At 38.2% G+C, this 14,076-nt stretch overlaps 1 protein-coding gene across 4 annotated transcripts in view; it reads right to left on the bottom strand.

The window, feature by feature from the left end:
* mcama (melanoma cell adhesion molecule a) overlaps positions 1–6,378 on the bottom strand; it is a 50,326-nt gene extending 43,948 nt beyond the window's left edge. For 3 of the 4 annotated variants that reach the window (XM_031747614.2, XM_031747616.2, XM_031747617.2), the window contains exon 1: positions 6,110–6,378. In XM_031747614.2, the coding sequence (XP_031603474.1) occupies positions 6,110–6,173 (64 nt within the window). In that variant the 5' untranslated portion in view covers positions 6,174–6,378. The remainder of the gene's footprint in view (positions 1–6,109) is intronic. The other variant, XM_031747615.2, reaches the window with a different exon arrangement.
* Between the last annotated feature and the right edge of the window lie 7,698 nt (positions 6,379–14,076).

The raw sequence follows: 14,076 nt of genomic DNA, 5'->3' as shown, positions 1-14,076 counted from the left end.
CTTCAAACCACAAACTGAAGCAACAAACACCAATGAGTGCTCAAGCAAAATGCTTTTTTTTTTCTGTTTCAGTCGATTTGCAGCAGAGAAGCAGCCAGGTTGAGCACCTTTTAAAACAAAAGGTATCAAGCCTGCCGTCTTGGTGCTGGCATACATTCAAAATGAAAAAAATAGTTATGTTCTCTGGGAAACTATGCCACTTAGATCATCTTTTTCTTCGACAACAAAGGAAAATGCTTGGTTTGCTATCATACAATATCCCCTCATAACTTCTAAAGCTATATCAAGTCAAATTAAACCACTTAGGTTTAAAGAAAGTACCAGTCTTTCTGTCAAAACTGTCTTAAAAATCCTAACATTTACTAACATTTCAACAGTCTAAATCAAAACATGCAAACCCCATGTCTTAAAAGTCTGGAATAACACACAAGGTATCCTGCAATCTATTTAGAAGCTTTTAAGTTTGAATGATCAGCTAAAATAATGAAAAAAGTTAATGCAATTGCTTGTATTTATTTAATTGTCCACTGTGCTGACCTACATGTTAGCCGAATTAGCTTACATATGCCTAATGCTACAGCAAGTCACCATTATAATACTACAGGGATCAAACAGCACACTCTCTTTAATGAAAACAATGAGCCAATACATTAGATTATATGGCTGTCATGCCTAGCTATCACTCAGGCAAATGCACTAATCCCACATGGACAACTGCAGCCAACAGCTGCACACTTCCTGCCACATCCAGACAAGCCCAGCAGCAACGCGCAGGCATTCCCAGGCACTCAGCCACGGAGACGGATGAAGAGGAGGTCAGGGAGACCAGCCATTATTTACTAGAGAAGACTGACTCACTGGGATACATTATGACTGTTTTTTTTATTTTTCTACATGCTGCAAAAAATATTTTCTTAAAAGTCGAAAAAAGACCTGCAGATTTACAGCAAATACATCACACACAACTTTTTTTAATAGCATATTTATATCTCTATGAATTTATTTTCATTTTCAAGTATTTTTCAATATGACCTTGGAGTCAACATGAATTTAAATGTCTCAATTACAAGATTGGCTGTTTAATAATTCAACAGTCTGCTTCAGTTTAGAATATAAATAAATGTGTATAAACCACAACGAATTATAAATAACATTGTAGAGGACTGCATGGTCATCACTTACTGTCTAAAAATGACATTATTATTTTCATAACTCAACACTTTGAGAAATATTTAAAGGCGACATCTTTAGAAAGCTTGATTGATTGGCTTACTGTCCACGGATATTAAAATATGATATATGATGACAACCAGGAAATGCTTACATTTCAGGGTTTGAAACTAGAGCTGGTCCAGCAGTTGTGCTAGACAAATTGCCACTGCTATCTATTCATTATATTTCAAATAAATAACAACTTACAAAGCACTTCAGATGTGTATTAATTCTATCAAAATGTTTAAAGCCAAAAGAATTTATGAAATTCTGAATGTTGGTAAGCAGAACCTATGATCACTTTTGTCATAATCAGAAAGGGAAAACTTAATGTAATTTAACACATTAACACTTAACACATAACACCAGCAACATGGTACTGTTTTTGATTACGCAGCATACTTCAACAGATTTTTTTCCCCAAGTGATGTTAAAACTGATCAAATGATGTCAATACAACCACTATTTAAACATCAACCTACCCCTATAGTATGCGGCTATCCGATACACCCATACTATAGGGGTATTATCAGGAGTCACTCCCTAATAGGCAGCTGAATTGTTCTCGGGTGTGTTTGGATACTGAATTTTCTTTAGAGCTGGAATGAGCTGCTCTGTAGGAGAACTTTCAAGTTTACCTCCAAGTGAAAAGTGTGTCTAAGGCCAGTAAAACTGGGATTTGGGGCTAACTTTACGACTTTAACATTTTCTGGTAGGTGCCCTTAATCATTTTCAACAACAATGCGAGTTCACGGCACAGCTGGGCAGTATATCAATGTTTTTCTTTGCTTTGTTATATTTCCAAACAGGATATAAGTTGAGACATTACCAATTGTATTGATATAGTTTGCTTTTGACAGTTGGTTCGACTTCCTTATGGTCCAACAATAAATAATATCTCCAAGGTTGAAGGCATATGTTATAACTGCATGGGTGTCCACAGTGGGTGGTGATTTGTGGAAACACTGTACTTAGAAAGAAATTGCTCTTCTTATTAGAGCTGCAAAAAACACTGATTCTCAGATACTGACCACTGGATTAGATACTCATTCGCATCAGTATTAATAGCAGCGGTGCTGTTTTTATCTCCTCCAGTTGACACATAACTTCATACAGCCCCTCCCCTCACTAGCATCTGCAGTAGTTGACATTCACAACACTTAACAACACTTTAGGAGGAATTTCGAGAAGCCAATAAAGCTCCAGTTTCAACATTAATTGCTTAACAATGAGTCTTAATTACACTATTCGCGAGTCCGCTCGGTAAATTTCAGCATGCGATGGTCTATGTGGACATCTGTGTACCTACCTGTTTTTTGTGACAGCATGGATTTGTAGAAAATTTGAATTACAATGCACGAACTACAAATGCGATCCAAGTGACAGACTTCAAAGAAGCGTAACGGGAATGACTACTCGTCTGTTGAGTCTCCAGCTGTCCCTGTCTGCTGCAGAGTATAATCAAGCCATTAGCAATTTACCCAATAGCTACAAACCTAGACTCAGGGAGTCACAAGGTAGTGTACTCCTAGTGCCCATCCCAAGCCTGAAGGTGCATTTATGTAATAGCCACATTAGCTGACTGTTAATTATCATTAAGGTAGCAGCCATGGCTAAACTTTGCAGGTGGGACGCGAACGTTATCAGCCCTGCACGTCTGTAACATTATAACAGACGATGTTAATTTAACAGGATAACAGAACTGTTTGGGTCTAAAAATCGTTATGTTTCTCCCAGCTGAAGCTAAGAAAAGTCTACCAGCAACCAGACAGAAATTGTGTCAGACTACCTTAACAACTGTGTTTCATCAGCAAACAAAGTATGGAGCCAATTCACCAGAAGCACAGCACTACCTCAGAAAACCTAAAAATATAGACTTTTTCATTGTTAGCGGTCCCTAAAATATTCAGCAGTCTTAAAATATTTGTCATAAATACACAAATAAAGGTTAAAACCTTTTTTGCATTATAGTGCCGTCGCGGTTCTCTCTTTTTTTTAACTGACTCTTCACTTTTAACTGATTTTCTGTCATTCTTTATCTCTTGTGGTATCCAAAATAGTGAGGAGGATTGAGGAATTTCCCAGTATCTGTATTATTAAGACAGCGATACTCCTTAAACACAACAGACTCCTTTGACAAAAATCGGCATTTCACCCTGCAGATCATAGAAGTTACTGGTCTACCACTGTGTGACCTTTTTTTAACAGGTTAATCCAGTTCTGAACTAACCCTTTCAAAGACCAAAGTCAAATAACAACACAAACAAACTAACCAGTTGATGCAACAGTAAACCAGCACCTCCCATCTTTTAGCAGGTATGCTGAATAACTGACTTTGTCAACAAAGCACACTGTCTTTGGGTGATGTCACAGTTAGCGGTACACTACGAAACAGCTGCTCGTTTTAACATCACAAAGAAATATTTATTCAGGTAAGTTGCAGCAGTTTCTTACTAAGGTCTGCGATACTCACATGTTGTTGTTACACCAACATGTATTATATAAAAGCATCTGCCAGTTTTCTGAATGCAAGAGGCATTTTACACACACAAACTTAGAGCGGATCCCTCAGAGCCTCCAAATGCACCGATGGATAAAACCTTGTTTGGTTAGAAATATTTCATAACAGCATTAACTAAAAAGGCCTGTCTGCTTGCCTACTCTCTGTTCTGTAAATGTCATCGTAAAAGCTCAGCCACTGCTCAGATTTACTGCTCCACCGCCATTCCCGGACCACTTGCCCATTCTTTTAACAGAACATGACGATCATACTGATGAACACTGGACTCTGAAATCAATAGTGGGTTGTATACAGTGCATCAACAAAGCTTCATGTTTGGGTTTCTTCTCATGCTCAGGATGGGTTCATTTCCATGCAGCAGAAATGCTTTTAGCCACAAATTGTATTCGAGTAAGTGCCCTTCAAGGTCCATTAGGGAGTAGGTCAGTTTTGACAGGGGCTGGTTTAGAAGCTCTTTAGAGGTCCGGGGTCTCTACCAAAGGCTAATGACCTAATCCAAAAACAGACAGCTTTACTTGGTCTCCAGAGGAGGTAGAGGGGAGATGAGGATTAAATAGAGATAACCCAATTAAGACAAGGCTGATGGAGTAAAAAAAACGTGGATTTAAGGAAAAAAAGAGGGATAAGGTCAGGACAAAGTGAGTTGCGAGAGGGAGGATGGTTTGAGTGGGGGAAACTGACTTAATGAGTTTTGATTAGTGTGTTTTGCAAATATGATTCTAATAAAAATTTAAAGACACCCATATCAGGTGAATAATTTATCTTTCTTCATTTTTAATGTTCATTTAAAAAGATCAGCCACTGTAATGAAAGTAGTACAGCATTTAACAGTCCAATATAAAGTTAAAAGCACACAGCTGTATCGTCGATATACAAGACACTCTAGTTGATCACGTCCTTCAAAATGAGAAGATGAGAAGATGCATGGTGCCATTACCCTACACTGGCTAGATAAACAGTAGAGTTGCAGTTAGTTATCCAAAAACTTCAAGTATTTCCCCAGTTAACCCACTACTTCTACAAAATTCCATTAAAAATTGGGAAAATAATCATCATAATTTTCCACAGCTCAAGGGAATAGCTTAAAATAGCCAAAATGGTCAGACAGTCCAAAACCCAACAAGGTTCAGATTGTTTTGAACCTTTAAAAAAAGTCAAAATATTGAAATTGAAATGTTTCAGTCCACCCACCTTGTTTTTTTAATATGTCATGTAACTTAAAGGGGCATAAAAGGAAGAATTTGCAGTCATTACAAAAGCATTCAGTATTGTACTTTTTTTTGCAGGTTGATTATTCAGCAAGCCTCAAACCTTACACTAATGTTTGCTTACCTGTGAATAGGTTTGATGAGTCCCAAGTTCTTAAGGCATACTGCTTTTCTCTGTCTTATTTTGTACTCAGACAGACCAGACAAACAATACACGAGAACACAATACCTTTCACTACCGGGAAACTATAGGTATTTTTCTCAATTTGAGTCAATCTGGTCAAGAGAATCAAAGAAAATTGTTCATAGGAGCCCCAACTAAAGAAATCTACAAACAGCTTCTAACCTCCACAGCTCCCTGAGGCAATGAGTCACGCCTTTGCAAAAATATTCACAAAAGGTAAACTCAGACTGGCTCTTAAAATGACACAAGCTGAGGATATACAGACACAGAGGCAAACAAACACACATTGCAATGCTCTGTGCTTATCTATCCCATCCTGATAGTGTCTGGCTTAACTAAAGAAAAACAAAATGCCCCTGCCTTGAAAACTCAAGCCTCTTCTAAATTTGGTGCTGTGGTCTACATAAAGTGTTGTGGTTCTTTAGATGTTCACAGCAGTCGCATTAAACCTTTACCAACTTTCTTCGCAGACCGAGAAGAGTTTTATAACACACGAGCTCCTCAGACGCTCGACGCACGCCCGCGTGCACGCGCTTAGCTCTGCGGGCTACAGCTACGCATTTGGTGCTTAATTAGTATCAATTACGCAGTAATTAAATACACCTTTAAAGGCGACATTTCACGAAGACGACAAGCAACTTAAAAAAATAAAACATGTAAAATGTGTATAAGTCAACACCACGAGGTTCATATTTTACTATATTAAATGAGGATGAAAATTCAACACAGAAGCCAAAAGCTTGTTAACAGGCTAACATAATTAACTTCTCAGAAGCACGCGACACAAAAACACGTCAACGTCTCGAGCTAATAAAACAAACGGTCCAAAAATTGTCACCGCATCCAAGAAGAGACACGCATTGTATTCTCATTCAAACTCTGCACTCCTCCACGAAACTTTTTCTTTGATAAAAACGCACAAAAAAAGCAAAAACAAAAATAAACCGTGATCTTTTACTTCTCGATTGTTTTTTTTAAACTCACCGCTCACGTGCAACAGGCAGACCTGAAGAAACAGCAGCAGAAACGCTCTACGAAGGAAAGCCATGTCTTTTGCTGCTTGTCCGTATCCACTCCAAAACAAACTGAAGCCAAGTGGTGCGTCGACGAGAAGTTAGCAGCCCGCTGGAGACGGAGGAGAGAAGAGGAGAGAGAGGGGGGGAAGAGGGTGGAGGTGGAGGAGAAGAGAGGGGAGGGGAGGGAGTTCAATTAAAGTCTCAGTGCGGCTGGGATCTCGTATTGTGGGGGCCTTAACGTGTGTGGCAGAGGCACAGAGCTTATCGGTGTTTTCTTCTGCTGCAAATTCACGCTGCATAGATTTCTTCTTGATGGAAAGTCCTCAAGGTCACTATTTAATATGCCCACCTTATCACGCTTCCGCACCTTTGAGGCCAAATCGCATGGCCTGTTGGCTGTATTCAGTTTAACTTTGCGCTAATGCTAGATCAAGGTTAAAAGTTTATTTATACAGGAGTCTGAAATTTAATTTAGGAGCTACCGGGCTGTAGATTTTTGTAAAAAATATGCTAATAAACTGTCCAGATGAGAGTGATGCCACATATCTAGAGCCAGCAGGCAGTTAGCCTAGTTTAGCATAAATTCTGAATGACAGCTTAACAAAAATATGCCTACCAGCATTTATGAAGCTTACCAATTAAGATTATATATCTTGTTTAATAGGCTACATACAGGAAATACGTGTAAAAAGGGGAATAAAATGCTCTCATATGAACTAGATTACACTATATCTTAGCCTCTGACTTATCACATTATGTGCAGATTGTAAAATTAAAATAAACTGACGTGTATTAATTAAAACGCTTCATAGATGGAGGTTTGTTAGTTTTTTTCTGTTGTGTTTTCTGATGGTTAAGACTGCTGACATGAGTGTGCCAAACTTAAGACTACTGAGAGGCCAGAGGAGCATGTTTTTAAGCCAGACAGGGATTTTAAAAAAATATTCAGACTTAAAGGGAAACCTCAACCCTTGACATGTGCATCTGAAGGACCACATGGCTCTGTTAAGATGTGGAGGACATTTGGCTGGTATGGTTTGGCTCCCTTTGGCTTTTCAAGGAAGAAGTGCCGCTCTTTTACTCTGCAAGGGGAAATCTTTTTATTGTAATTAGAGGCACTGATGACAGTGCTCACAGTCACAGGGCATGAAGGATGAGGATTTTCACAGTCACCAGAGTTCAAATTATCAACACACTTATGGGAGATTACAGTTTAGACAGCACTATCCACCTCCACGGTTGGCGGCAGACCTTATGAACTGGATGTGCAATCAACTCTGACAAGGACATTTGCCTCAAGTCACCTTGCTTTTCAAAATATAAGCAACAACAACAACAACACAAAAATGCATTATTACAATAATATATGCATAGGACACTTACAGAGAAATGCCTTCACAGTTAAAAAAAAAATAGTCAAAATATTTGTCTTAGATTGCAGATACAACACAGAAGGCAAAAAAGACAAACAGGAGAGAAAATTTCTTTAAGTGCAGAAGTTTTGTGTAATTATATTATGCCTTTCTTTAATTGAAATATTCAGAAGATTCATCAGAATATTGGTCTATATTCCTCAACTATCTCATCTGAACTTACTTCACCCACTCACTCTTTCCCTTCTTTCAAGCTCCCCAACTCCTCAGATATTTCAGACCTGATTTGCAACTCCAAGCCATCTACTTGTAACCTGGACCTTCATCTAGTCCTCTTTAGAAGTTGCCTCCTCTCTCTGGTCCCTCTCATCTCTGTCAAAACTGCTGCAATAAACCAGATTCTGAAAAACAAAAAAATGGTGCTGATCATACCAACTTCCTTTCTAATCAACCTTTCATTTCCAAAATTCTTGTTGCTATTCAACTCTATTCACTTTTATCTAATAACGTGTTGTATGATTTGGGTCAGAAATATTGATTAACCACCACCTTTGGAAATTCAGGGCTTTGTCCTGGGGCCCTTCCTTTTTATCGTTTATCTTCTTCCCCTTGGCAATATCTTCCATAAATACAGCATCAATTTCCGCTCCTGTGCAGATGACACCCAGCTCGACCTCAGTACCAGACCTACATCCACTTTGCCTCCACACTCTCTCACCAACAACATATCTGAAGTAAAATCTCGGTCCTCTTCAAAATTTTTTCAAATTAAACACTGAGTGTTTAATTCTGAGTGCCATTGTTGATAGTAATTATATTACCTGGTCGGCATATTTGTATCTATGTAACATCAGCCACCTTCACCCCTCCCTCCCTCCCTCCCCATACCACTATCATTGTTACTTTTCGCCTGGATTACTGCAGTTCCCTCTTCTTTGGTCTTACTCACAAATCCCTTCATAAGATTCAGCTGGTCCAGAATTCAGCTGCCCGTATTATCACTAGAACCACTCTGCACACCACATCACTCCTGTTCCGGCTTCACTGGCTCCCACTGAAATTCCACATCAACTTCAAAATTCTCCTACTGGTATTCAAGGCCATCCACAATCTCACCCCTCCATATCTGTCTGACCTTCTCCATGTTGCCACTTCCTCTTGTACTCTAAGATCTTCTTCCTTCCTACACCTGACTGTTCCCTCTGCTTGTCTCACAATCAAGGGGTTCAGAGCTTTTAGTTGCCCTGCTCCCCGGCTCTGGAACATTTTATTTTCCAATATCAGATATATTGATTAACCACCACCTTTGGAATTTCAACTTTAAAGCCCATCTGTTTAAAATGGCTTTTTACCTGTGATCACATTTCCACTTATAGTTTTTATTTGTTTTTCTGCACAAAGCCATCCAGTTAGTGTCCTCTTTAGTCATGCTGCCCACCACAATTTTTGGAGAAGCACTGTAAACTACTAAACTGCAATAACTTAGCCCTTAAATTTCAAACTTAACACTTTGAGTGTTTAAGTTTTCCATTGCCAAACTGCATGAATAAGTGTAATTTATAGTCAAAGTGTATCGGAAGAATTCATCTGAGGATGACAGTGACTTCACTGGGCTGGCCTGGACTCCCGAGGCCCATCCATAACTCTGGCATTGTCCCCTTCCATCATTAGAACATCCAATGGGGAAATGTATTGTAAAGGAACAATCTTCCAGATTGTTCCAGCACACCACTATTTGTTTTGGCAAATAGTAGCTCAGCACCTTGCAAAAACACTTTACTTTCTCTAACTGGTCATCACTATACACCATTTATAACACGGATGAAAGATACAAATTGTCACTCTTAGATACAGTAAAAAGGATATGGAGCAATCTATGTTTAGGAAGGTATGAAGCCAACATAGACATAAGCTCTTCTGGGCTCTCACATGCTTTGAATGGCCTCGGTTCATTAACGAACTATGTTATTTTTTCCTCCGTTTGAAATCTTTGACCTAAACTAAGTTTGCCTACACTAGGAGTGACCTCTTCCACAATACATGGAAACATCTGATTTACATTCTATCAGTAAAGCAAATATCAAGGTTCAAACAACCCTGTGGTGCAGTTTGAATTCAATGATGTGTTGTTTTCACCTCAGATAGATAAAAGTGTTAACACTAGACTGTGATTTCAGAGACAGCAACTTAGCGTTTGCTTGCTTGTTACTGATGTCCGAGGCAGCAGCTAGTTGAAAAACCCAATCTTCTTTAATCTCTGAGTTACTCATGCAGCAGCTGCTAATGTAAAACTGCAATTCTGGAAGCAGCTTTTACGACTTTACTGCTAAAAAACAGTATCTTTAAATCAAAAGCTTCTCACGGTTATTCCAGTTATCCACTGCTGAGTAGAATATATGCTCATAATTACTAAAGACACAGTGAATTTACTGATTATTGCATCTATGCATGGTTGTCAGACACCTGTCTAGGTATGTAATCTTTTCACCTGTTTGTCTTTTGTCTTTAGACTGAGGGACATGTGGGTCTACCTTACTCAAGTCTTAAAACTTTGGAGTTGTGTCCAAAAATCACATAACCCACAAAAGGGGTTATGTGATTATATTATTACATTTTCTCATTGTGATTATATTGAGACACGTGGTAAAAAAAAAGACTTTTCTATCTTTATGTCAAAGATATAAAGATAGAAAAGTACAAAATAAGTAATGATTAATCCATAATTTATATTTTGATTTCAAAATTATTTTTTTATAAATACTTGAAACTTTTTCTTGCTAGTCTACATATTTCAAAGACATCGTCTGATTAATATTCATATTTTTCAAGGACGCACAGGTGACATAAATAAAACCAGGGATTTAAAAAAACAGCCTTGATACACAAAGTACAGTTTTCAGTGTGCGAAATGAGCAAAGTTTAGACACACTGGACTGCTTCCAATACAGCAGCTCCCAGTGTTTTTAATCACTGCATGTGGGGTCACCTTGGCTAACAGCTGCAGCAGAAAAGTTTCCTGGAGTTGGTCACCCAGTTGTTCGACCCCCATCATACGTGAATTTACAGCTATGGGCATGATGCAGGCATTAGGCCTGGAAACAAAAGCCACTGGGCACAAAACACTTAAAAACCCCTATAGGTATAACAGAAAGAGCTTCCAAGCATGCCAGTGATCGGCCCACAGATTTTATCCTTTGTTAGAAACTCACTATCTCTTGCCTCTTTCCACCTCAGTCTGATCTAGTTACCTATGATACTGATAAACTGATGACCTTCCTTTAAGGTATAAAACCTTGCAGCAGCATTGTAGCCGAAATGAATTCTTTAATAATTTGCCATACTTACATACAAGATTCCTAACAGTAATCAATGTTTTGCTTTATTTACATGGATTTGGCTGCTGTATGGAGTGCTGTGGGAAGGTGTTTGTCTCTTTAAAACCCACCAGTCACACCATCTCTTTCTGTTATTTCCCTTCAGGCTGTTTCTCTGTATGTTTAGTCAGCAGACTGACCCAACCTACACCTACTTTGCTCACATTTGAGACTTTTATCGTGAAACTGTTACACTATTACTTGTCTGTAGTGATGTTATAGAAATAATTACAGAAAAATGAGTGTTTTGTTGTTTTATATTGACTGATCCAGTCATTAATCATCTGACCATTCAAAACAAATGCAAACAGATGTTCTGCTTCATTTAAGCATGAATTTTACATGTTACACACTTAATTGTATGACTGCATTTTTTTCAGATAAACTGGATTAGCTAAAATTAAAAACTTGGAGGCATGTGAAAAATAGTGACCTTATCATGTGTGTCCTAATTTTTGTGTCATATGTTATAGTGGTGGCTGTTACCAATGGTCAGGCTGACAGATGAAGTTAGGCCGGAGTCTCTGTGGAGTCTATGTTTGCAGATGACACCGTGATTTGTAGTAAACAGGTGGAGGGGAGCCTGGAGACAGCAGAAGGTATGCTCTGGAGAAAAGAAGAATGAAAGTTAGTAGAAGCAAAACAGGAAATGGACAGATAAAGTTGCAATGGGTAGCAGTAGTGAAGGTGGATGAGGTTAAATACCTGGGGTCAGCCATCCAAACAATAGACAGGGCACTAGAGAAGAAGAGAGTACAGACAGCTCAGGTTAAAGTTAGAGAGACAAGACTGGGAAGGTTTGGACAGGTGCAGAGGAACGTGAACACTCATTTCATCACTCTAAGATTTCCTGTTGTAACCTTTGTTGCTGCTGATGTTTGGTGCCATCCACTTTAATATTCTGAATCATGAATTTAACAGCTGTTTAAAAACGTACATGGATTTAAAAAAAAATTAAAAATCTATTCAAAAACAAGAAAATGATTTTTTAGTAGATTTACACCAGTCAGTGCTCACAAACTATCCTATTTTTGGAAGCCACACAAAGGGCAGCCAATCAGAAGAGAGTATTTTGGATACTTTTGGATAGTGGAAGAACAGAGGGGCTGCATTAAAGGTCAGAATATTTGAACTCAAAGAATAAACAATCTAGTCTGACAAACACCCATTTCTTGGTTTTGCACTGGGGTTACACTTATATGAGTCATTACTCAGTCAGCATTGTCAACTCAAAATAAACCTAATGCTTCATGCTGAAAAGGGGATAGCAGCAGCTGCACGCAGTGTAAAAGTGTATATTGCGCCTCACATCAGAAAATATTTGGTTTGGATAGAAGCCAGCTTTTCTGTAGGAAATCTTTCTCACATGTACCTACCCCTTACTCCTGAAATGATTCTCACCAGGCTTCTCTTAAAAGGGAGGTTTTTTTTCCACTTCTTGGCCCACACATTTTCTCCTTTGTTAATACCAGAGGCTCTGTATCTCTCGTCTTCTTCCACCTCAGTCTGACCTAGTTACCCGCGTTACTGATGAATATAAGCTTAGACCTCCCTTTGAGGTAGAAGCCTTGCAACAGTATTTCAGCTGAAAACTTTAAGAGAATTTATTTAATAATTTATCGTACTTTGAGATGCATGAGAGTTGCTTCAAAACACTGTATTCAGATAGAAAGTGAAGTAAATGTTTTACTTTATTTGCATGAATTTGACTGCAAATGGCATGGGAATGTCTTATATCTTCAAAACCAGCCAGTCACGCCATGTCTTTCCTTTATTTCCCTGCAGGCTGTGTCTCTTTATGTTTAGTCAGCACTTACCCAACCTGCATGTGTTTTTCGATCATTTTTAGCTTTGCACCAAATTGTGCTCATATTCAACCGCTTCACATTTTAAGTTGTGATCCAAACTTATGCAAAAGTTTTTGCATTTAAAATTTGCAGACTTTTAAATGCTTGTTAGTGCATAACAAAGTGAGATGGTCTGAAACCATCAGTCTCACACTGCAGTGTTGGTAAGGAGTAAAACACCTTTACAAACATGGTGACACATACCTTCTCAGACACAATCTGGTGCCGTGTAGTGGTCATCTTAAAAGCCCTGTCTTTTATCACTTACTTTGAATACAGAAATAGCCACAATCAGCGACAGCTGTTGCCATTATCTGTGACATTTCTGGCATCTGATGACTCTATGCAGCACTAAATAGAGTTGTGATTATTGGGCTGACTGATTCAGTTGTCTTAGAGTCATTATTTTAAATTTTTTGCATTGTCCAACAACAGAAAGAAATGTCTGCAGAACTAAATTGTGATGTTTACATAGTTTGTATTGCTATAGTTGCAGCTTTTCTTTTACAGAAATAAAGTGATTGGACGGGGAACAGAGCAGAGGCTAAAGGGGGGTCTGCTCCACTTGGTATAAATGATATATAAACTTTTTGCCAGCATATCTGTGTAAATCCAGTGGGAAGAAGGAGGATGTAATGGTTTTCCCCATGAATGTTTTGGAGAACTTCAGCTAGAGGATCTGATAACTTTAGTGTAGACACAACAAGCATCATGTACCTAACTCATGCTTTAAAGCATGTGCATTTCCTCATCTTTGCTTTCAAGCAACTATTATTACTCTCTCTTGAAATTACAAATGTAATATTATTATAACTCCTGTTCTGTTAAATGTTAGCTCATTTATGACCATGACATGCATACAGAATGACACATTTCCAAAGTTTGAACAGAGTCAGCTTTTCAAAATTAAAACTGTGTTTTGATGTGTTGGTGCTGTGGTTGACAGTTAGATAAATGTAGCCATTAAAAAAGATACACTGTGGTTTCTGTGTGTAAATGATCTACTTTGTTAAGATTAGGGAATCTTGTTTATGAGGTTAAAAAGAGAAACTACTTGTTTGAGGTCTAGGAATAATTTAACATGGTTAAAGGAACCAGTGTTGGCAGAAAACAGGAAGTAAATGGTGATTACCTGTATGTTAGTATATCAACATATAGTATCTTCCCTTTTCAGAGAATGTGGCTTTATATTAAAGCTTGCTATATCTTTCATTTATCAACAAACTGTGTTAAATCAAGATGAGCCTTAGTTAAATATCTGCAATGTCTGTTCCTGAACTTTTTTCTTCTTCTAATTTAGAGCCCAATTCCCTTTGCTCTGCAGTCATTTTACTATCACTT

The sequence above is a fragment of the Oreochromis aureus genome, linkage group 10, assembly GCF_013358895.1.
Source record: "Oreochromis aureus strain Israel breed Guangdong linkage group 10, ZZ_aureus, whole genome shotgun sequence".
In the NCBI taxonomy this organism is placed as follows: domain Eukaryota; kingdom Metazoa; phylum Chordata; class Actinopteri; order Cichliformes; family Cichlidae; genus Oreochromis; species Oreochromis aureus.
Note: the sequence above shows the minus strand (reverse complement) of the source record. Positions and strands in the feature narration are given on the sequence as shown.